Genomic DNA, 26,027 nt, shown 5'->3' with positions numbered 1-26,027 from the left:
AGCTCTATAACCTAAACTCTATGACTCTATAACCCAACCTTGGCCAGAAACAGGCGATTTATTACATTGTCTGTTCGGGGAGCCTTGCTGAGTGCAATTTACTGACCACCATGAGATTTCAAAAATGTACTTCACATACATTGTGATATCTTGATGTGAAGCCATTGTGTACATGTGAAGCTGAGATCCTCACAGTAACATTTCCTTGGGGAAGGTGGGCTGTGACCGTAACTGTTTGGAAGTTGCCGGTCGCTTTCCTCGTTTTGCTTGAGAGACAAGCTGAAGAAAACACGATGAAAGGGAAGATAATCGCTCATAAAAACTCCTTGAGAGGGCAGCGTGCTGGCAGGTGCAGACAGCTTGTGGCTAAATAGTCCTTTTGGAGCAGGTTTAAAGCCAAGCTTCCTGTCACATGCTCGCAGTAATCTGATCCTCTCTCTCTGTTTCCCCCTCCCACTCCTCAGGCTTTTTTAGGTGTTGCTGTTAGTTAGAGATCAGAGACGCGGCACTAACCAAGCAACTTGACTTTCTAGCTTTGGAGTTGCCGATTTGCTACCTCCCCCCTCTTTCTTCTCTCTCTCTCTCCCACCGGCTCCTTGCTCATCTCCCCTGCCCCAGCCTGCCTCTCCCCTCTGAGAGCACAGCTCAGTACGGTCTGTCTGTATCCCTCTCCCTTTCCCTCCCTCTCTCTGCAGCCGGCTCCGAGATGGAAGTGTTAACCCTGTGCATGGTATTCGGTTTCCTGCTTACTCTCGGATGGGCAGAGTTGAACACCGGTGAGTCACTTTACTGCACTTTCCCGAGGGGTAACAGTGTTTAAGCGGAGTGGGTTGGAGTCAGGGTTAACAGGGAACTCTCTTTATGTGTGTGTGTGTGTGTGTGTGGTGGCGGTAAATTTAATATCTCTGACTCTCTTCTGACAACCCAGCTCCTTCTCGCATAGCTCCCATTCTAACCTCTTCCGTCTGGGAGAAGCGGTGAGTGGGACAGAGTGCACTGTTGATACAGAGAGAGAAAGATATATATATGAGAGAGAGAGAGAGAGAGAAATAGGTGGAGGAGGCAGAGAGGTAAGACTCCGGATCGATCACTGTCGGTTTGGCTTCCAACTTTGATAGAGCAGTCGGTGTCCTGTGATCTTCGGCATGTACTAACACAGACGGTGTTAGGCTGGTAGTTATATACAGGAATAGGTGGGCAGCGAAATATATGGCCGGCTCTGTCGATGTATATGTCAAAAAATTTATATCGGCAGAAACTCGACAGCTGCATGTGAAAATGCGCAAGTATCAATATGGATCAATAAATACAGTTAGAGAATAAGCAGATAAATAGATCAATATATAGGTATGACCGATAAACATGCGAAGTAGACATTTTAAGCATATGGTCGATGTGAGAAGTCATCTTTAATGGGTCTCTGTATATTTTTGGACAGTGTGTATACAATAAAGGGAGAGACCATTTCAGAGAGGTGCAGAGCCGGACACACACTAATGGGCAGTGCAGGTGACTGAGTAGATTCCTGTATACTGTATAGCGAAGGGGGCACTATCTACACTTGGCGACCTGTCAGCGTCCAGCGGTGACAGAAAGCGAAGGCATTAACTTTCACGGCTCACCCCTGCCGGATGCTGCACTGATGTGTCTGATAAAAGTGGTCAGATTCGGATCAAGGGGGGAGTCCTGAAAGTCATTCCCCTGAACTCCATATCCCATCCGAATCGCCAACCCAGTCCCAGGTCAACTGGGCCGGGGGAGTGGGTACACTGTGGACTCTAAATCTCATTTCGGTTTTTCAAGGGGGGATCAGAGCTTCTGCTGAAACGACACGTGTTGACTGAGGCTCACAAAGGCATATTTTTTTTATTCTGATTCCCCGTGAAAGGTGCAATCTGTAGTCCCAAGCTTCGGCCTCGCTAAGGGGAAGCCGCTCTCTGTCTGTGCTGATTCCGAGCCCCTCACTGCATGAACTAGCCGCTGCTCAGGCTGTCACACACCAGCTGGGCTGCTGGGCTAAACTTGCAGTGCCCTGACGCGATGCTTTGTGAGCACCGTCTGTTTGCATTGTCCATTCGAGAAAGAAAGTAAATCTACACTCTATTCTGCATCAAAACATCTTGCACTAATCCTTCTACCCTCTCCCCACCAAATATCACTCATCTTTCTGTACATCATCTGTTCTCACGTACAGTTCAAACCTATTTGAGAAGGAAACATTCATTGGAGGAGAGGGAGTAGACGAAGGGGCGATCGGTCTCCCGCGTCTTAAAATTCATCGATGCGGAATTCAGTAATAATCGTAAAGGGAAAGGTTCCCTCCTTTTCTGGCACATGACTGGTCAGAGCTTAAAGCTCCAAGTTTCCAACCCCCACGCCCCTTACTCTGGCCTTTCCGTTGGATTTGGGGGTGGGGTGGGGACATTGGGAAAACAGGTTGCAAATCTCCAGCAGGGATCTGGGGATCCCGGCTGGGGACACAAGTGCCCAGTTCGAAAGGATCCAGCGCGGCGGCGATGCCTCATGCAGTCAAATAGCCTACTGGCAGGCCACTCTCCTGACGCTCACAGGAACGACTCAGATGGAGCATCCGGGCGCCGTTGACATCAGTGAGACGTCCCAACAAGAGCCCAGGCTTTACGACTAGAAAGAGGAGGGTGCTGGATCAATGGAGAGCAAACAGAATAACTGCCCGAAGACAGAGCTGCTAGTCAGACCTTTCACAAATGGAAAGGAATAGAAGGGATTCGCACTATCTCGTCTATAATGTCACAGAGTTACTGTGGACAGGCCTGTGCGGCTGTGGAAGTCATGCTATCTTCTCACTCAACAATCCAGTCAATCACACTTTTCCCTCTCCTGCCCTGGAGTCCTGCAAGTTTATAATCTTCCAATGTCCATCCAGTTTATTTTTGGAATTATTGACTGCCTTCACTCCACCACCCTAGCGGGGAGTGAGATCGAGGTCACTCATCACCTCGCACAGCCCTGCATCTCTTCATCAACATCTATGCCTCTTACCCCTTGTTACAGTTAATGGGAAGAGTTTGTCCTTACTACGTGTCCTAAATCTGTCCATCTTGATCAAATCTTTGCTCCAAGGCTTTTCCAATCAAGTTCCCACTTCGGAAACCATTCTGATAAACCTCCTCTATGCACTCTCCAGGACCCTCACAGTTTTAACAGGAAGAATTAGTTTAAGGCATTATACAGAGAGAATATAAATGCCAAATTTATTTTGGAAGCTCCTATTTGTAATACTTTAAATAATTATATTTTACTACAAACCACACTGTGGCTTTATACTTAAATGCTTATCATTTCTTAAAGTGACAGTGTCATAATAATTTAACCTCGTGTTGGTAATGTAGTGATTAAGTAACTTGACCTGTAACCCAAGAAACACCAGATTAAAATTCACCGTGGTAATTAGAGAATTTCAATTTGGTTTTTACTAGTGTTGGTAAAAAGTTGTCAGTTTGATGGTGATCCCAGATGTGGCTTACAATGGCCCCATTTGGGAAGGTTATCTTCAACAAAAACAGAAATTGCTGGAGAAACTCAACAGCTCTAGCAGCATCTGTGGAGAGAAAGCAGTTAACATTTCGAGTCCAGTGACCCCAATAACTGGCCTTGAAATGTTAGCTCTTCTTTCTTGCCAGAGATGCTGTTAGACCTGCTGAGATGCTCTGGCAGTTTCTGGTTTTGTTTCAGATCTTCAGCCTCCACAGTTCCTTGTTTAATTTTAGAGACGTTACCTAGTCTGATTTATATGTAACTGTATGTGTGACTGACACTAACTTACCATTAGTGAGCCACTTTTTAAAAAAAAATTAAATCCCTACTGGTGAATCAAGGAGTTCCACCAATTCCTTCACAGTGCAACAAGAGATAGACAATAAAGCATACTTTCTTGCAGTGCCCCCCCTCCCTGGAATGCTCTTTGATTATGAACACTAATTTGCTTCTGTGCAGCTGCACTTGGCTTCTGTTCTGACAAGCACTGCTGGCATCACAATCAAAATCAATGCTGAGTAAAAGCACCTCATCAAACACTAAGAGGGAACGAAACAAACAGACACCTGGAGAGATTTCAAAGCAGTAATCTAATCTTGCAACTTCAGATCGTGATTATAAACTGCTCAAGCTTTGCTCATGAAATCTGTCATGTCAGTATACCCTTCAATTAGACTAGTGACTTGTAATCCTTTCCAGATAGCCATTATTTCTACAAACTGAACATATAAATAAAAAAGAATAAGTTACTGTTCATTTAACTCTCTTTTCTTATCAGTGACCCTATTCAAATAATGGTTCAATGCCAGAATAATCTTGTCAAATATTTTTAGTTCCCACTGTGCGAGATTTGCACATCATCGGGAGACTGGTAAGAATTGTTAACCACATGGAAAACGAGTGAAATATGAGTCCCAATTATAAAAAGAGTGATCTCTTTCCAGCAATATTTATGTTTACATGATGACAGTGTCTTGCCAATACCAATGTTCAAATGTAACTGCTGTTAGAGGCCAAATAGATAGTAAGCTATGCTTTAGATGCGTCCTCCCCAAGAACTGGAGGAATTTAATCAATGATGTTCTTAAGGGAAAGATGTTTGCCAGGACAACAAGCTAAGCCCTATGGGATCTTTAATATTCATTTGATTAAACAAACTGTGCACAGCCCAACATCTCATTTAAAGAATGCTATTTTTTACAAGGGAACATCTCCCAGCAGTACTGCTATAACCCTCTGTTATGTCTTATGTTCCCTATGAACTGAAACCATGGATTCCAACCTCAAACTTAGTGTTCTGAATGAAAACTGAGTGGCGGCAATAGAAATAAGTCCATCGTGGTAAGGTTTAGAAGCATGTTCAAGCTTGTTACATACCCTCCCCATTCAAATACCATTAAAAAAGCCTTATAAAACACTTCCAGCCATCTGTTACTCCCTATGTAATGCATACTTACTTGCTGTGTAACTTGAAAGCCATGATGTTTGCCCAAATTACCTTGTGTAATATTGTTTTGCTGTTGAGTCTGCAGCTTAGCAAAATTTGCTCTTTCCTTGCTCGTTCCTGAGTCCAGACCAGGATAAAGGAAAATAAGTTTTTTTTTCATCAGCTGTTTGTGATATTAGTGGGTTTTTTGGTTATGTGAATATAGGCTGACAGAAAAATGGTTCCCCTGTGCTAGCCTCAATTTTCACCCTCACAACCTGATTTATGATGGGGTGTCAGGATCATTTGCTGAAAGCTTGAGATTATTGACAAGAAAATCCTTATTAGTTTATTCCAAATTTCACTGGCCAAGGTTTAGAGGAGGTTTAGAGGTCCAATTCGTCCATGCCGACCAGATGTCCCAACGCAATCTAGTCCCACATGCCAACACCCGGCCCATATCCGTCCAAACCCTTCCTATTCCTATAACCATCCAGATGCCTTTTAAATGTTGCAATTGTACTAGCCTCCACCACTTTCTCCGAAGGGTCTGTTTCCATGCTGTACATCTCTATGACTCTATGACTCCTTACAGACAGTTGCTTGAGGCTGGAATTAAACACAGTCCCTGGCACTGTGAGGCAGCAGTGTCAACCGCTAAGACACTGTGTGTTACTGTGAAGAGGTTTTTGTAGTTATGCTGTTTTTACTATTGCCAATCAACTTAAATCAGTGTAATCTGATTCTCAATCTTCAGCCAATGTTGTCTCCCTGTTTAGTCAGTCCAAACTCTTCATAAACTCTCCTCTTAAACTTTTGTTTTCCAAGGAGGTCAGCCCAGCTTCTGCATTCTAGCCACAAAACTGAAGTTCCTCACCTGGGAACCTATCTGATGATTTTATTTCTTTACCATTTCTAATGCCTTCATACTGCCTCTGGGGAGGTGATGGCCTATTGGTATTATCACTGGCCTGGCCTGTTAACGCAGACACCCAGATAATGTTATGGGAACGTGGATTTGAATCTGGAATTAAAAGTCTATTGTTGATCATGAATCCATTGTCCATTGTCGGAAAACTCCACTTGGGCCACTGATGTCCTTCAGGGAAGGAAACTGCCACCCTTATCTGGCCTGGCCTACGTGTGACTCCAGATCCATAACAATGTGGTTGATTCTTAACTGCTCTTTGGTCAATTAGGGATGTGCAATAAATGCTGGCCTAGCCAGTGACCTTCATCCTGTGAATAAATAAATTTTTAAAACTTCCTTTCTCAACTATGGTACTCAGAGCTGGATACTACTTGCAGTTGAAGCATGGTAATCATGACCTCTTTTTGTTTGTAATCTACGGCCTTGTTTATAAAGCCCAGGAACCTGTATGTATTATTGATCCCTTTCATAACGTGCCCTGTTATCATCAAGGTTTTATGCACAAATACCTCCAGGTCACTTTGCTCCTGCATCCTGTTTAGAATTGAAACCTTTAAGTCACATTGCTTCACCCTACCCTGCTCCTACCACCAAAATGAATCGCTTTGTGCAACTCTGCATGAAATGCCATAAGCCACTTGTCTGCAGATTGTTCCAGCCTGTCTCTATACTTTTGAAATTTAATACTATTATCCTTACCATTCACAATTGACGCCAGTGTTCATAATACTTCCAACTTTTGTGTCATCCATAAATTTTGACTGCTAGTCTGGGTCATTAACATATATCAAAAAAAAAAGCAGGTACTAACACTGAACTTTGCAAAATTCTCAATATAAACCTTCTGTCGGTCCAAAAATCCACAGCCTATGTCCTTCACTTAGTCAGTTTCATATGCACTGGTTTTAATTCTAAGAGCTCCAAGTTTCGTTTGCAAGCCTGATCTATAGATCTTTATCAAATACCATGTTACCAATGTTAAAACTCACACCACACCAGGTGGTAGTCCAACAGGTTTATTTTGAAGTACAAGCTTTTGGAGCGCTGCTCCTTCGTCAGGTAGCTGGTGGAGCAGGATCATCAGACACAGAACTTATGATAAAAGATCAAAGTGTCATACAACTGATGCAATTTATTGAACAAACCTAGATTGCTCTTATGTCTTTAATCACTTGGAATGGGGATGCAGGTTTCGATTCATTAATATGTAAATCCCAGAACTTCTTTCAAGTCACATTCCTGAGACAATTTAAGGTTTTATATATATCAGACAATGCATCAAAGGTGTGAGGTTAGAGTCTCTGTATATTCCAACCTAGAGTCAGACTGGTTCTATTTCCAAAGTAGGAATTTATAAAATGTCACATGGACTGACTGCCTACAAGATTGTGTGCTTTTTGAACAAAATAGAATGTACCAGCAAATATAAATTGCAAAGTAAATTCACCCCATAGACTTGTGTAAGTGCTTTGTCCACCCCAGTCAAACATTAGCACCTCCACATCATGTTACCAACATCATCCCTCCCTTTTACTTTAACAGAAAGCTCAAACAAGTTACTTAAATGTGATTTGCCTTAAGAAAAATCAGCACAGATTTGTTTAACTGACCACATATGACTAAGTTACTACTGGTTTTGTCTTGAACGATCATATCTAAAAGCTACCCCACTGCTGAAGTTAAACCAATTTGCCTGTAGTTGCTGAGTTTATCATTAGACTCATGTTTTAAAAAGAAAAAAAATTGCAAATCTGTAGCCTTTTCGCACCACCCTGCTATCTGATTATGATTGGAAAATTTTGACCAGTACTTCCACAATTTCCACCCATACTTCCCTCTGTATTCTCAGAAACATGTCATTCGTCCTGATGCCTTGTCAACTTTAGGTACAACCAGGCCTGGCTACTAAAGACAAAACTTTAAATGTTAACAGAGAGCCATAAAAAGATCTAGAAAGAAAAGTAAGATAGAGTATGAGAAAAAACTAGCACAGAATATAAAGACAGATAGCAAAAGTTTCTATAAATATATAAAATGAAGAAGAGTGGCTAAAGTAAATGTTGGTCCTTTAGAGGATGAGAAGGGGCAGTTACTTATGGGATATGATGAGATGGTTGAGGCATTGAACAGGTACTTTGCATCAGTCTTCACAGTGGGGGATACTAATAACCAGCCAGTAAGTGACGAAGAGACGAAGGTAGGTGAAGACCTAGAAACTTATTATTATGGACGAGTTAGTGTTGAGTAAGCTCATGGAACTAAGGATAGGTAAATCTCCTCACCCTAATGGAATGCATCTCAGACTACTAAAAGAGATGGCGGGAGAAATAGCAGGTGGACTGGTGATAATTTTCCAAAATTTGTTGGACTCTGGGGCAGTGCCAGCAGATTGGAAAACAGCAAATGTAATGCCACTGTTTGAAAAGGGAAGTAGACAAAACATGGGGAATTATAGACCAGTTAGCTTAACCTCTGTAATGGCTCTATTATCAAGGAAAAAATAGCAAGGCATTTAGATAGAAATTGTCCCGTTGGCGCAGACGCAGCATGGGTTCATGAAGAGCAGATCATGCTTCACAAATCTTTTGAAATTCTATCAAGGCATTTCAAGCAAGGTGGACAACAGGGACTCAGTGGATGTGGTGTATCTAGATTTCCAAAAGGCCTTTGACAAGGTGCCGCATATGAGGCTGCTGCATAAGATAAGGATGCATTGTGTTGGGGTAGAGTGGATAGATGATTGGTTGACTGACAGGAAGCAAAGAGTGGGAATAAATGAGTGCTATTCTGGCTGGCAATCAGTGACTAGTGGTGTGTCTCAGGGACCGGTGTTGGGACCACAATTACTTACAATTTATATAGACGATTTGGAGTTAGAGACCATGTGTATGGTGTCAAAATTTGCCGATGACACTAAGATGAGTGGCAGAGCAAAGTCTACAGAGGACTGTGAAACTTTGCAGAGGAACTTAAATATATTGAGTGAGTGAGTGGGCAAAGGTGTGGTAGGTGGAATACAATGTTAGTAAATGTGAAGTCTTACATTTTGATAGGAGTAACAGCAAAATAGGTTATTACTTGAATGGTAAAACATTGCAGCAGGTTGATTTGTGGAGGGACCTGGCTGTTCTTGTGCATGAATCGCAGAAGGTTGGTTTGCAGGTGCAACAAGTAATTAGGAAGGCAAATGGAATTTTACCCTTCATTGCTAAAGGGGTTGAGTTTAAAAGCAGAGAAGTAATGTTACAGCTGTACAAGGTGCTGTCGAGGCCGCACCTGGAGTACTGTGTGCAGATTTGGTCTCATTACTTAAGAAAGGATGTACAGGTACTGGAGGGGGTGCAGAGGAGGTTCACTAGGTTGATTCTGGAGTTGAGGGGGTTGGCTTATGAGGAGAGACTGAGTAGATTAAGATTATATTCATTGGAATTCAATGGGGGGGTGGGGAATCTTATAGAAACATAAAATTATGAAGGGAATTGATAAGATAGAAATAGATAAGATGTTTCCACTGGTAGGCGTGACTAGGGCAAGTGGGCAAGGCGTCAAGATTAGAGAGAGCAGGTTTAGAACTGAACTGAGAAGGCTTGTTAATCTATGGAATTCCTTGCTCAGGGAAGTAGTTGAGGCTACTTCAGTAATCACTTTTAAAGCTAAGGTTTTGAAAATTAAAGGAATTTAGGGATATAGTGAAAACGCAGGTGAGTGGGGCTGAGTCCACGAAAAGATCAGCCATGACCTTACTGAATGTTGGAGCAGGTTTGAAAGGCTGACGGCCCAAACCTGCTCCTCATTCTTATGTTGTTGTCTATTTTCTTGTTCTCAATTTTAAGCCCTTCAAGTGTCTTATGTACCTCCTCTTTCACAATACCTTGTACATAAGCTTCCTCCTTGGTAAAGACAGTTACCAACTGCTCATTTATTACTTAAACCTAGAGTATCCTTCAGTTGTAAACCACCTTTTTAGATTCATTATCATCCCTGCTCCTTCTTTCACAACACTATAGAAATCTTTTCAATTCTTTCATTTTATCTGCCAGTCTTTTCTTCTACTTTCTCTGTGCTTTACCTTATTTATTTCTATTGCACCCAAGCACGTACAAGACACATTTATAATACTGTATTTCCCCACAGTTTTATTGCCTGACAGATAGTAGTGAAAAATGAATATGAGAACAAATTTGGTCCATTGCTACAGAATGATTTTTATAGACCTATTGATTTGGGCAAAGTATTTTGGGAAAATCAATACTGTACAACTTTATACCGCAGGGTTTGTGTGAATGTAGTGGTGTATTTTAGTCAAGGCAAGATCATCAGCCCACTTCCTGTGTATTCATTTACTTTCTCTACTCTGTGAATATCTTGGCATTACAAAAATTTATAACCACAAATCCTGCTAGATATCAGGGACTTGTTTGAAATCCTTAATGTTTCCTGTTTGGTTACCAATTCTAGAAATTTGTTCCATATGTTAATCATTCTTCTGCTAATTGTTTGTTTACTTTAGGTTTCTTTATCATGAATCTGCCACTAACTCTGGAAATTTAAGAAGAATCCTATTTCCTTCCAGCATATTGAACTCCATCGTAATTATAAAATAACCAATTGGTCCTTATGTTTGACTCCTTTTCTCAAATTACTAAGTCCAAGCATACATACTGTGGAACTAACAATGGAAAATTAATCTAAATCTCAAAGTCCAGCACAATTCTGCATCCAGTTGTTAATTGCAGAGAAATAGACCATCACAGTGGAGAAGGTAGGAAATGAGAAAGAGGAATTCTGGAAGTAGAGGATTAAGGCATGCTGTTTGGACAGTATGTGCCACGCCACAGGATAGGCAACCTTCATATCAGACTGGTGCCATAACTGGCCTTGGATGGCTTCTTGCTATCACTGACTGAAATGCATCAATTTCCTGGAATGGTATCTTCCAAGTGATGGTCATTGAAATTCACTGATTACATAAAATTGGACACTGTTATTCCGAGTCAGCCACCAAAGTTCAGGGTTTAGATGAAATTTATATAATGTGCAATATTTTCTCTTAATGTTAATGATATTTCATAGATTACAGACTTGGAATTGTTCCCAACTCTCCATTGCACTCCACAAACTGAAATATTTTGTAAGTATATAAGCAAATGCTGCATTAGGGAGAGTGCATTGAGCTAAATAGTCTAAAGGGGCACACTGATTACAATTGACTGACATATTAACGACCAATATGTACTTTCCACAATTACCATAGATTTTCACATCAACACCATCGATGACAAGCAGTTGATGCTCTAGATTTTTCTATGGATAATCTGGCTTATTTTCCCCAACTTTACCTGAGTTGCTTTTAGCCTAGGTATCAGTCTTGCTCAACCTGACCGTAGTTTATGCTATATTATTCCAATATTTGCCCATTTCATGACAAGGAATTTTGCAAATTATTGCATCCATCCTTATTCTGAATGAACAGTGCAACTTGCAGATATTTATTTTCCCAAATCAGAACTAATCATTTCTAATCATTAATATAGGACACTGGCTTGACATGAAAATTGAAAAGGTAAATTAAATGTGTCTCCTCCCAATTTTTCTGTGCATCAGTCTCTGTGGGGCAACCTGTCAGTGTGTTCTGCTGAAAGGTTTGTGCTATGACACTATGCAGGGCTGAAACCTTCAGTGCTTCAGGGCTGTTGTGGCACAATGGTAATGCTTTTGCCTCTGAGCTCGGAGGTCTAGGTACAACTCCCACCTGCATCCGGAGGTGTGTTATAATATCTGAGCAGGTTGATGTTTACATCCTGAATTTTTTTCCTACAGTAGTTCATGTACAAGGTTGGGAACATTTCATTTATCTGATACATGTTGAAGCTGGCTGGATTAAAGATGAATGTAATTTTGTGCATATGTATTTGATAGGATAATTTCAGAAAGGGAATTCCTCTGCTGGGTGGACGTTGAGGAGCCATGCATAGCAGATGCTGAAATCTGTCCTAAATAGCTGTGAATGTGGGGATGCTTTGACCATTTGAGACCAGATTCAGAACTTTGTTTTCTATGTGTAAAAAGAGATGTGGATCAAAGGTGGGAAATTAAACAGAAAACGAATCAACCCTGAATCGTTAATCAATTCATACTTCTGAATGGGGGAACATGCCTTAAAAGCTGAGTGACCCATTTTTGTTCTTATGAAGCAACTGGCTAGAACAAGAATATTTCTTGGCTACAACTTAGATTCCAGTCTCAAACAATTTGACGCGGTGATAAAGGTTTTCTACATTTTAAGATTAAGTAACGTTGTCACAGTTCAACACAGAAGGTACAAAGGTATCAGTCTCTTTCACAATAATAACAAATAGGAAAGGTTCACATTGCTACAGTGAGGTAGAGATGGGGCTCAATGTTGAGAATGTATAAAAAGACTCCTTTTTAAAAATAAATCAATAAAAATGTGAAATCAAGCATATCATGTTTGACCTAATATATTAACCTAAATGTTCTTTCTTGGGGGGATTAACATGATCACTCTGCAGGAAGTTAATGACATATCAATGCAGAATGAGTAGCTCACAGTTCTGAACTGGTGAAGCCTCTAAAAGGAGCTTTGTAGTTCATATGCCTCATTGTATTTCTGTATTATATTTCCGTATGGATGGTTGTCTAAACTTTAGTGGAAAAAAATTGTGTTATTGGCCCCCTTTAAGAGCTACCAGTGAATCAAAGTGAATGTGACTTTAGGTACAAATTCAAAAGGGTGAGGTAATTTAACAAATCATAGGTCTGTGGCACAGGACTTAGATTCTACAGTTCTAATGGATCAGGGATTTTCAAATGCCTTGATTTTGAGGAACCCCTTCCATACCATTCTATGCCCCTCTGAAAACCATTCTTTTCCTATATGAAATGCAATTATACAATTAAACCTGTTAACTTATTATTTTGCTTTTACCTATTATGAAGTTTTTACTTGTGAATAATAATTCCGTAAAGTCCTGATGGCCAAATCTTAAATAATTTTGGCTAAGAGTTTTTTTTGTTTTTGGAGACTGAGTTCTCCCGCCTTATCTTACCAAACTCATCAGTTGTGCATCTAATGTCTGACTTCCACCCCATCTTACTACAGGCTATTCCCAGAACCTCTCCCTGCTCAGCAGATATCGCAGGATTAACCAGCATCCTTTGCACCTGCACCATCTTTTATAAGCAGTTGCTTCTTGACATTTGCTCCAGACATGGCAGGGGGTGGAATTGGTATCCTGCTTTACAGGCAACCTCCTGGAGGTCCCACTGGATGGGGGTGGTGCTGACACAAAGCTTCTTCTTTCCCTAATACAGGCAGTGGAAGCCAGTCCACCAGTCCATGCCAGCCTGGTTTCATGTCACCTCAACCATGTTATTGTATTCTCTGCTGTCTGCAAGAATGCCCAGCACTGAGGGAAGATGGCCAATGAGCTTCTCAATTCCACCTACATAAGTGCCACTATCTACTCTCTGGCACCTTTTTCTGACTCAGTGAGTGCTGGGAATCTGGAATGCACTGCTAAAAATATTTGGGTGAGCACTTGACATATCATAGCATTCAAGGATATGGGACCAGTGCAGGAAATTGGGTTTAGTGCTCTTTTAGTGGTAGTTATTGTCGGTACCGACTTATTGGGATGAATAGCCTTTTCTTTGCTGTATACTTTTATGAACTCTCACTCTCTATCTCTGCTACTGTACCACCAAGGTCAACACACTACCACTCTCTCTCTGTTGCCTGCAATATCTTCCCCACCCACGCCATCCTTCCCAAATCCCCCGACACCAACTCCCCCGCGTGCCCTCTGTCCAGCCTACTCACTCACCTCTGAGATGGACACCTCTCCTCTTGCACCAACAGTAATAGCTGTGCCAACCCCTCTCATCTCCCGTAAAACTTGCATCTTTCTCATTCCATGAGGAACGCAGCCCCCGGTAGGGCACTCTAAGACCGAGTGGCTGGTGGGCTGCTCAATTCCCAGCTCCACAGCCCTTATGAGCAGAGGATCCTGACTCTGACAGCCCCGAGCAGGGTCTGGGCTGGTATTGGAGGCTGCCCTTAACATCATGCGCCCAGAACCCCAGAGAGAAAGCTACCTCCTGGACTTGCCAGAACCCTTTTACCAACTATGACCAGCTTTCCCGTTTGTGTCTGTGCTAAATGGTATGGCAAGGTGACAATAATCTGAGCCTGGTATTGCTGGCTGAGGGGGAGTGTGCAAAAAAGCATGGGATGCTGTAAGCATTTGGGTAGGCTCAGAGTGGATAAGCATCATGATAGCAAGCAAGGAGCCCCGCAATGCAGCCTGCTCCAGTCCATGAGCTGTGTGTATGTCCCTGAGTGCATAGTGCCCCTGTGGCAATGTTGCAGTGAAAGTTACTGGTGCAGTATTGAAGTGTGGTATAAAGATTGGAGTGGCGCAATGAGGCTGAAGCATGTTGATTGCCAATGTCCATGAACAAGGGCTGCATGTGGCCAGTGCCCATGGATCATGCCCTGTGATGTTGGTACCTGGTTTCCAGCCTGGAGATCATTTGAGTGAGTGGAGAGCCGAGTCTGCTGGGTGCCTGCTCTGGCTTCCTCCTTGTGATTTCTCAACATCGAGCTCGTTTTGGTGAGATTGGTAAGATAGGGGTCCGAATATTGACGAGGTGAGTTGGGCCGTTAACAAGGCATTGAACAAGTATGTCACTTGGCAACATGCCTCTGTGGAATGCTCCCCATGTCAAGATGGGCCTTGCTGCAATTGTGCCCTGGTTTAGCTACACCTTGCCCATGCCAGTTAAACCCCTGTAAGATTCCACCCAAAGATTCATTTGACAGGGGCACATGCACATTGTGGTCAATAGTCACTGTGGCTTGGTTTTAATTTTCACTGATTCCCTTGTTGAAAATCCAGCTTCTTATTAACAATTGATTGTAATTGGAACCAACGCTTGCATCCATCGGCACATTCACACCTAGTGCTCTCCAGCAGCTTTTCCCTGCACTTGCTTCTTTGGGAACTGTCTGATTAAATGTCCATGAGCTCTTCAGGTTCAAAGGAGCGTTGCAGGTTATTCCATCATACCAGCCAACAAAGCCAATCTTGCTTGCATCTTAAGAATCAAAAGAAATATTTAAAATTACCCCAGTCTTTATCCCAGTAGTGAGTAAGGTGTGACCACAACATGAAACTGATCAACAAATGATCAGATACCTCAGGTAAGAGGAATAAGGAGCTGCTACATCAAGTCCTTCAAATGAAATATTGCCAGTAGACGTTGACAGTGTTACTGTTTGCCAATGTGTGCACTGTTGCAGAACACTTTTTAACCTCTCTATAAAGGGAAGATTTGTTAAGTCTCACTGTAAACCTGACCACATTAATTGCCCTTTTTAAGGAGGTGATCAATCTCTTGTATCATGGGGGTGTTGGTTACAGCTGCCTGAATGTAGAGAACCCAGCGCAGAACCCCTGCATCTGCTCGAGGATTGGTGAAAGAAATTGAGGCCAACGTGTGCTGTATGCATTTGAGAGGGGGCAGGAAGTAGAGCAGGGCCTGCGGCAATTCAGCTGGTTGACTGCCAACATCACCCCGTCCCCAGAGGAGAACTGCAGTTTGTGTAGAAATCATAGCTTTACTGTCCCAAGCTGAGTTGCTCGGCCTAACTCTTTGCCTCTGTTTTACTAAAACTTCCTGTCCAAGTGGTGTTGGTGGCTTCCAGTCAGTATCCACTTTCTACAGAGCCTGCAATTACATATATGCTTGGCGAAGCTCTTCAGATTGAGAATGAGCTGCAATGTATTTTATCAGGGTGAAAAAAAAGATTTTGTCCACATGTTGACAGACCTTGAGGTTAAGAATTCCTGCTATAGATTGTAGAAATTAAGGAAAAATGCAACAACTCCTGAAAGTAGTTAACCCACCTGTAAATCTTACCTGGAGGTAGAATCTCAATCCAGGTGCCTAATTACTAATATGGAAAATATATATTTTGCTGAAGTGTCTTTTGTTGTTACAATGCCCCTCAGGCTTACTCTTTAGAAAACTGATACCTGGCTCAACCCCCCCTCCCAACCCATCAGCAGAAAATCTATCTTTGCAGCCAAACCTTGGGCTGTTTCTGTCATGCGCTCTCTTTTATTCACCTCTCTCTCTCTCTCTCTCTCTCTCTCTCTCTCTCTCTCTCTATAAAGCATCCTCATTAAAAGTTGCACATTGTTGAATTACTTAGTGCAGGCCCAAAGGGTCATATCACAAAACTCTGTAATCTTAATACTTCCCATTAGCATTCTGTTTCAAAGTCAATAAGAATTAATGAGGCAAAATATTTACTATCACAAATTTTCCCCCCTCGGCTCTGCCAAAGTCATTGACATCTGACAACAATAACATGCGCTTATCTAACACCTGTATCCTCGTTTAAAAGAGGAGAATTGGGCACGATTTGAAACCAAAACACAAAGAACAAATGGCTGGTGATCAAAAGCTGAATAAAGTAAGCAGGTTTTAAGGCTGTCCTAAAGGAAATGAATAAGGCAAAGGGCTTTACTGGGGAAATTCCAGAAGTTAGGGCCGTGGTAGCTGAAGACATGGCATTCAGTGTAAACGTGATGAAAATCTGAGACAGTCAAGATGCCAGAATTGGAGAAAAGCATAAATCTCAGAACATTGTAGGGCTGGAGGAGGTTCCATTCATAGTGAGTGGTAAGGCATAAGATTGATTTGTTAAGAAGGATGAGAATATTAAAAGTCTAGACACTGCTAGATGGTGGGGTCAGTATAGGTTAGTGATCACAGGGGTGATGGGAAAAAGGGAATTGGTGTAAGATAGACTTTGGATATGCTCAGGTTTATGGAAGCTTCAAGGTTGGATGCCAGCAGTCAGGTCTCAAGGTTAAAGACCAAACAGATGCGAGTCTCAGAAATGACTGAACTGCAGGATAGTTGTGACTGGGTGACTGTTCCACAAGGTGGGACTCGCCCTATTTCCCCCTTGTTCTCAGTGCCTCCTCATCACCAACAGATGAGTCAGTGAGTACCTGGAGATGGTGCATAATGGTGAGCATCATCATTGAGCCCATTATCTCCTTTCCTATTGGCCACACATGTACTTTGCCAGTCGGGGTTGCTCTATAGCAAGTGCAAGCTGGAATCCTGGTTTCCAGCCTCTCTTTGATCACCCCTTGCGATGATTATAGCATCTCAACTGCTCTCTCAGCAAAGAGTGGGCTTGGAATTTGGATCTTACTGAGTACTATTATGATTTTGCTTCATATTCATAAGTCTAACAGTGAGCCACGTTCTCAGGCTGATTGAGTCCAGCGTTAACTTTAATTCAGTAATTGCTATGGTACATATCTCGAGGAAATTGTTCCAAGGATACAATTGATTCATCTAGCACTTTGTAACATACTTAATGTAGCAGCATGCAAAATAAATACAGGTACTGTTATTTCCCTGACATTTTAAAAAAAAAACTGAAAGAGATATTGCATTTGTCAGTAATAATCTGGACTGTGGAATAAGATTTGTGAGCTGGCTGCTTTCCTTAGTTACCCATTTGCAATGATCCTGATTTGATTACATCAATGCAGGATTTTAGGGAGCCAATCAGCCTGGTTCTCTGAAAATGTCATCTACTTTTTCTATGCTGAGTAAGTTAATTTCTGATTTAAAAAAAAAACTTTGCAGATGAACTGTTTCGCAGCTGTGAACAAAGTTGACCAACTCCTATTGACATGGGGTCTGTAAAGATGGAGGAACTGGGTATTCCTGTTTCTTGCCTGAAAATCTTGCATCCAGCTTTTGGCAATAGGAAGGCTCCTTGTCCTTGTCCTTGTCAATCATAGCCAAGACCTGCCTGCTGCAACTTTCAGATTTTAGTTTTCTTGTTGGTTCAAGAATCTGTTTTGCCCCAGAAGGCAGTGGAGGCCCAGTCTCTGGATTCATTTAAGAAAGAGTTGGATAGAGCTCTCAAGGATAGTGGAATCAAGGGTTATCTCCTGTTCCCTGGATGCTGCCTGACCTGCTGCGCTTTTCCAGCAACACATTTTCAGCTACTCCTGCACCTATTGTCTATTGTCTGTTTTCTCTAATGTGGAATCTGCAGCTGCTTATTAAAAAAGTGAGGTGCTCCTGAAAAAAAGCATGCTTTTTCTCATCAGTTTGTAAATGTGGAACACAATCGTTAAATCTGCTAATTACAATGTGTTATATTTGTATTGGTTTGCTATGTATCTTATTTATCTGATTTTATCCAGAACCAATACAAAGATGACTATTGTTCTTGATCTAATTTACCTACAGAACTTTAAACATTTTAGAATGTTGCAGAAGTTTCACAAATATCTGTCGTTGCTCGCTCTCAGGATTTCCAGAACACTGTGTGTGTGTGTCTAAGGAGACATCACTTGACTCTCTAGCTCGAGGTGAGGAACTTTTTCATGTTGGAAGGCTGCATTATGTTAGTTGTAATCTAATAAGGCCGCATCCAAGACTTACCAATAGCCCTTATGACTTACCAATTTTTTACTTGTGGCGGTCAGTCTGTGAGGATTATTTCATTGAATTTTCTTTTACCCTCTGGTATTTTAAATACATTCATTTTAAGATTAAAATAAAAATAATAAAGGACGAAAAAAACATATTAATAAAAAATAAAAGATTTGTTCTGCAAAATTTGGATTCATTTAAAAGGCCCCATACAATGGCCTAGAAGGCCGCAGGTTCCCCACCCCTGCTCTAGCTCCACTGACAGGCTAAACAATCAAGCACTGAACAAGGATCTGTGGTCCGACAATCTGAACTAAACATGGATGAAAACAAACCATCAGTCGCTACAAAAATATCACAAAACATCTAACTGCATAGTGTAGGCACACAAAATTACATTGCATTACATCTCTTAAACCATGATATTGAAATCTTCTTCTACTCCTCATGAGAAGTAGCCATCTTTAAAGTGATTCAAAGTATTCTTATCCATTGCCCCTTATAATACCTTACTTGCCATTCAGAGTTATAAAATGGTTGAATCTTTGCCTGGGAGAAGATATAAAACAACTTGAATTTTGTTACATCTTTACCCGGTGACACTGAAGGAATGGTGATGTATTCCTGAGTCAGGGTGGTGAGTGGCTTGGAGGGGAACTTGCAGCTGGTGGTGTTCCCATGTGTCTGTTGCCCTTGTCCTTCTAGATAGCAGTGGTCATGGGTTTGGAAAGTGCTGTCTAAGGCACATTGGTAAATTTCTACAGTGCTTCTGGGAGGGGGGCTGTCAAGGGGCATGGAGCAAATCTGAGGCTGCAGTTTCAGAATGTGTTGAAAATACTGAGGTGGTATTAGTTTGTCCTCTGCAATGGGAAGTGAACCTACCACAAACAGTGTAAATCCGAACCTCTATAATGATTTATGGGCACTAGGAGAGATTTTTATTTGCAGTGTGAGCAAAAACCAAAGTTATGAATTATCAGCATTGGTTGACTTAATACCACCTGGCCCAATTCTGGATTTAAATTAGACCAATGACTTGAATTATTAGTTATACAAATTATGAACCATAATAGGGGTATATGCCTAAAGCTCCAGAACTTTAAAGTGAAATCCATTAGCTCCACCAGTTCTTGTCTTTCAATTTTTGATATCTGCAGAACTCCTTGATCTTGTTGCAGCTTTGTAAAACTTACCCAGCCATCTGGTATTCCATATATTATAGCCCAGTAATGATAAGCATGAAAAAATACAACTCAGAGTTAACATTTAATCAAGAGTGTGATGATAATGAGACAGTTCAAGGTTGTCATTGCATTGCAGGCTTCTAGTGACATTTATAAACTACTGAAGTGACTGAAAGCCTTGATCAAAATCCAGTTTATCATGTCAACTGTCCATTATTCTGGGCATATTTGACAAAATAAGCCACAAATGAGGGACTTAAATGCTGTAATTCAATCAAACGATCAGGATGACGTCTTTAAGCTCCTCTGGCTATGACCTTAGAGTGACATCTTCTTGACCCCTTGATTGTGTTACATTCTTAGAGTTCCCTTGCAGCTATCTGTTATCTTATATGTTATAAATAAGACACACGGAATAGTTTAGGTGTGACTTGACGTTTTGATGTGGCTCTTTGATCCTATGGACTAAGTATTTTGCTGTGTCCTTTGCCCACCTATTTCTTGCTACAAAACTGATGCATTGATCTATAAAGTAATATTTTGATACCAGAGATTAAAATACTACTGTTTTAAGGAGCAAATTGTGCTTTCATGGTTGTCAGCTTTGCTCAGTTAGTACAGACTCTTATCACTAAGTTCGAGGTTGTGGTTTTGAAGATCTCACAGGATTTGAGCACGAGCTCTAGGTGGGTCCTGCAGTATAGAACTGAAGGAACACAGCATTCCCAAAGATGAAGCCCTTTACATGAGTCAGTAAACTGAGCATCTTGTCCATCTTCCCAACCTTTTGTCGGGTCTTCATGATGCCATTTGAAGGAAGGTATCTCCTCAGTGCCCTCACCAAAAATATCCCCCAAACAACATCAGAAAAGGTAGGTCAACCAATTATTCATAGTTAAACAGCACAGAAACAGACCCTTTAGTCCAACCAGTCCATGCCAAACATAATCCCAAACTAAACTAGTCCCACTGCCTGCTCCTGGCCCATATCCCTCCAAACCTTTCCTATTCATGTACCTATCCAAGTTTCTTTTAAACATTGTAACTGTCATCACATCCACCACTTCCTCAGGAAGTTCATTCCACACACGAACCACCCTCTGTGTAAAAACATTTGCCTTTCAATTTGTTTTTAAATCTCCCCTCCTCTCACCTTAAAATGTGCTCCCTCATCTTGAAATCCCACATCCTAAGGGAAAGATAACTACCATTAACTCTATCCACATCGTCTCATGATTTTATACACCTGTATAAGGTCACCTTTCAACCTTCTACGCTCCGGTGAAAAATGCCCCGGCATATCTAATCTTTCTTTATAACTCAAACCTTCCATACCCAGCAACATCCAGATGAATTTCTTCTGAACTCTCTCCAGCCTAATATATTCTTTATTATTGTTTGAGAAGTGGACAAATGGTTTATTTGAATGGCAAGAGAATGTTTCAGTGCAATTCAGTATTGTGGCATTTGTCAATAGAATGATACCATTGTTCCTTTTTGTCTTCCCTTGAGTAAGTCTAAGAGCCTAGTCAGTAAAGATTGTTAGAGGAGTAACCACTGATGTTTCTGAACAAGAATAAGCTCTTATGTTAACAAGATGTAGTTTATTGTGTGATAGCAATCAGGTACAAGTTATGTTAGTTAGATAAACATGTTGCAAAGTCTATGAGGAGATACAAGACTGCACTTTGTGAGATCCTGAGATGCTCTGCCTTGCTCCAATCTGTATGACATAACCAGATGAGGTGGAACTTAAAGTAATCTCCAAACTTTAACACTTTCACAACCATTACCTTATACGTAAATGTGTGTGAAGTTCTTTGGAATATTTCAGAGAGGTGTAGCAAGTTGTTGAATTCTTCTTGTAAGCCTATTGCACAGCAGAGGTTATCGATTCTCTCTAAATAGATTAGTTCAGTTGTGTTTTATCAAAAGTTGATGACAATTGTTTTAAGACAATTGATGCTTTGATTTCCCACTAGTTTATCTTCTTGAATCCTGTTGATCCTAAATGGTACTTAGCCTGTATGGATAAGGGGTGACACCTTAAACCTTCAATAGTTGGGAAATCCTTGAGTTTGAAGCATTTAAAAGTGGCTATTATATTTTGTGATGCCAGTGCATGCCATCAAAGGTTGTGAGAGTCTGTTGAACACTGTCATCTTCACTGCTTATGGAAAAAGGGAGAATGTGCATTAAACCGACTCTTCCATTCCTGCATGATATTTTGACGGCTTCCAATGAAAAGAAAACGAAGAAACACTTGCTCTTATCACATTTCTCAAATGTGCCAAAAAACACTTCATTCAAAATTAATTACTTTGAAATGTTGTTACATAGGCAAATGTTCTGTCAGAACGTGCCAAGTACAGATCTGAGGCAAAGCAAGTGGAAAAGAAATCAGATGGGTCAGCACGGTAGTTTAGGAGCAGATCCCTCCCAGCTGAGAAATGCGTGGGATCTAGATTGGAGCACTTTTTCCTTTTGTGTCTTAAGACATTTATTTAACATAAGATGATAAAGCATAGGTTCAATTTCTACTAGAGCATTGTGACCAATCATGGCTCTTATGTTTTGTGCCTGAGAGATAAGCAGAGATGATTCTCATCAGGACCAGGAGCTTTCTTACACTGCTTTCAAAATATCCCAGTCTGATGCGTATTGCTTGCTTTCCCTAACCACACACTCAGACTTGACTCCGAGCACACAGCACAGTGATCAGTCAACAGGCACTATACAATCAAACTACAATCAAACACCAAACAATGTGAATATAGCATTGGGTACCACCGTTGAGGAAGTTGTGTATTTTAGAGAGGATGCAGAAAAGGATTTATGAGAGTGATCTATGGGATGAGGGTCTTTGGTTATGTGATTAGATTTGAGAAAGAAAAGTATGCATTTAAATGGTGTGTTTTTCTTATTCAATTTCCTTCTGCATCCACTTTCAATCAGATGGGCATAGTAAATAAAAAGCGAAAAAACTATGGATGCTATAAATCAGAAACAGAAAATCTCAGCAGATCTGGCAACACTGTTCAAGAGATCAGAGTTTAATGTTTTTGGGTCAAGTGACCCTTCCTCCGAACTGGAACCCGCCGTTTATGTAAAATAGTTTAGCTCATGTCACCTTTTTGTTCTTTTTGCTAATCATACAAAATTTGCATCCTCTAGTTCCTGACTCAGACCTCAAGATGCTTTACAATCAGTGTAATACTGTTTTGTTTTTCTAGTGCTGTCATTGATATAGCATTGACACAATCGATGTGAGTGTTGCAAACTCTCTCCAACAGCAACATGACAAGTCCCATATGATGATTTCATCATATTGACTGAGGGAGAAATATTGACCTGGGCACCAAGGAACCTCCCCTGCACTTTGTCCAGTCAGTGCCACGGGATCCTTTAATATTTCTCCTTGAGGCAGAAGGTGCCTCAGTGTAAGAATCCATCTATTGTCATCCGTGACAGTACAGTACTCCCTCAGTAATGCACTGGAATGTCAGTCCTGCCTTTGTGCTGAAGCCCTGGAGTGGGACTAATACCTTGAACCTTGTGATTAAGAGGGGAGAGGTCCACTGAGCCAATGCTGACACACACTGAGGTTATCCTGAGAGAAGATTTGCTGGAGGCCTTCAAAATCATAAGGGCTCTGGTTGGGGAAGAATGGCTCCCACACCTGGAAGGGTTGAGAATCAGAGAAACCTTCTACGTTTTGGCAAAGAAAACGCAACACATGGAAAAGCATTTTCATACAGTGACTGGTTACCAGCTAGATTGCCTGATTTGAAAGTGTGGTGAGGAAGGTCCATCCAATCATAAATTTGTAAAAGGAATTGGATGAGGGACTGAAGAGGAAACGAATTGCAGAGCTGTGGGGATAGAACTAAGTTGCTTGTGCAGACAATCCCAGAACTGTGTGCCAGATTTGACATTTCTTTTCTGAAGAAAATGCCTCCTACTGAATAAATCTCAAAGTCCTTGGCATTCTCTCACTGGTACCCCAAGCTGGGCAGAATGCAATAAAAGGAAGACATCTCTGCACACAAGATGGCAGCGGAGTTGCAGGGCAACGCGCAGGCTCTTCAGCCCAGAAGCTCATCTAATCCATCTGCTTTACTGTCTTTTTTTCTTTCTATAACTTTTTTTTAATGTTTCTGTTTATATTAGTACTTTACCTACTTTTAATGACCTTGGTGAAAGGTATCTTCTCCTGACCCAGGCCCAGCGACGAGGTGGCTTCCCATGGCCCAGAATGGTGATGTAGGCCTGGCACTTGACAGGGTGGTCTCCCTGTGTGGCAGTCTTCAGGTGTGCCAGTCTTGTCCAGGAGGGGCAATCTCAGCCTGGAGTGCTGTCCTTGCCCTGGCTTGGCGGTTGTCTTTGGCTGCTTCCGGGAATTCCAGCAGCCTGGTGTGGAGGTCTCACCTTTCCGTGTGGAGGTCTCAGCCTTGCTTTGGATGCAGCTTACGAGTCTTCCAATGGCCAGCAATAGAGGTCTAATCCTGGTGTAGAGGTTTTAGCATGGTGGGGTGATCTTCGTCAAACGTCGCAGTCTAAGCCTGGCCTTGTGTTCTGGCTTAGTTTCCCAGTGTACTCACAATCCAAGAGCCATCAATTGAATTGTGGTGAACTTTAACTTTTTCTTTTGCTTATTTATGGTTTTTATCATTTATTCAGTCACTGTGGTAACGTCCCTTATAAAACATTTCACTTTTTAAATAAAAATACATGTAATAATGAATTGCTATTCTATTAAACACGTGAAACATGCATGCCCACACGCATATACACACACGCATGCCCACACACACGTATACGCTCACATGCACACACAGTTTTATTACATTAAGGGTCTACCAGATACTCTACACTGATATCGGAGACAAGGAGAGGTATTTAATAGCAGCTGCTCTGAGATAAATGGATGGGCCTTTACTTTTAATGTTCTCTTGAGATCTGATGGTGCTTTGGAGCACAGTGGAGGTGTTTTTAGGTTTTCAAAGGGGAACCTAGGCCTGTTGAATGCCTGAAGTTGGTGTCCTGATCATTATCTCTGTGATTATATAGTGGTAGACATAACAACAAGGGATAGCAGAAGAAGTACCACAGGAGCACTATTCATGCTGAAAGTAAAACATTATGGAAAAATTGACCCTATCTTTCTATTTGCTGTTTCAGAGCTAACACCCTTCTCAAAGTGAATGTTCAATCCAATCTAAATAGATTTTATCTGGTGGATTAGAGCGATTATTTGCTTGTTACGTGTTGATTCTAGTGGAGATCAAACATCAAGCTATTCACCACATGTTACCAAAACATCAAACCTGGAATCTGCAGGTAAATCTATGTGAAAGGCTTAGCAATCTATATCAGGAGGAAATCTGCTTGCCTTGATTTTATACTAAAGGGATCATATTTTTTTCACTTTCAGAACAGAAGTAATTTTATTGTCTCTCGATGCTTTTGTATGTCCAGACATAACAAGACATTCAGCATCAGTAAGAGATCCAAATGGGAGAGTGGATCTTTCTGTCTCTCTTTCTCTCCCCCTATAAGTGGGTGATCCAGTATTGGTGGAGTGTGAGTCTGTGTGTGAGTGTAACATGTAAGTTACCCTGTTTTAAGGTTGAGACATAAGCTTGCCCATCCCCTAGGTCTGTCCTGGGCTTCTCTGAAATTCACTCTTAATCTCCTGCCATGAGCAGCCCCGGGGAATATACCTGGGGTGTTTTCATTTTCTTTTAAATACTTCTGAGTTGGAAAAACATTGGAGATGAGGAAAAAAAAGACCATTTGACTGATTATTCGTGATTTGGAGGCAGGAAATTGGGTAATGAAGCCTCCAGGAAATATAGCCCAACATATTTAACAAGTCTTTTGCGAAACCTGGTAGCACCTGGATTGAAAATATCAAGGAGAGGATGAGGTAAATCATTAAGTCGCAACTAGAAAATGCAAATTCAAATTTTAGAAGCCTAGATTGCGCAACGTGGGAAATGGCAGGGGAGTAATGACATTCTGTGGAGTTTGAAACCCTATGAAAAGTTAAAAGGGGAAGGAGAATGTGTGATTTAGCATAATTGTTGCCAAGAAGGAGCAGGTGAGGCAAACTTGATGGAGGGATTTTTCTGAAGAAATGGAGCAATGAATTCACAACCAAAGTTGTGATGAGTTCTATACATTGTACCCCTGATTGGTGAATGGGGGGGGGGGAATTTAGACCATAAGACCATAAGACATAGGAGTGGAAGTAAGGCCACTCGGCCCATCGAGTCCACTCTGCCATTCAATCATGGCTGATGGGCATTTCAACTCCACTTACCCGCATTCTCCCCGTAGCCCTTAATTCCTTGTGACATCAAGAATTTATCAATTTCTGCCTTGAAGACATTTAGCGTCCCAGCCTCCACTGCACTCCGCGGCAATGAATTCCACAGGCCCACCACTCTCTGGCTGAAGAAATATC

General features: G+C 41.5%; 1 protein-coding gene across 2 annotated transcripts in view; it reads left to right on the top strand.

The window, feature by feature from the left end:
- Positions 1-421: 421 nt before the first annotated feature.
- Positions 422-26,027, top strand: part of kremen1 (kringle containing transmembrane protein 1) — a 240,069-nt gene continuing 214,463 nt past the window's right edge. For both annotated transcript variants that reach the window (XM_043715910.1, XM_043715909.1), the window contains exon 1: positions 422-776. In XM_043715910.1, coding sequence (XP_043571845.1) covers positions 707-776 — 70 coding nt within the window. In that variant the 5' untranslated portion in view covers positions 422-706. The remainder of the gene's footprint in view (positions 777-26,027) is intronic.

This window comes from Chiloscyllium plagiosum, chromosome 25, assembly GCF_004010195.1.
Source record: "Chiloscyllium plagiosum isolate BGI_BamShark_2017 chromosome 25, ASM401019v2, whole genome shotgun sequence".
NCBI lineage: Eukaryota > Metazoa > Chordata > Chondrichthyes > Orectolobiformes > Hemiscylliidae > Chiloscyllium > Chiloscyllium plagiosum.
The sequence above is the reverse complement of the archived record's forward strand: the minus strand, read 5'-3'. Positions and strand labels throughout refer to the sequence as shown.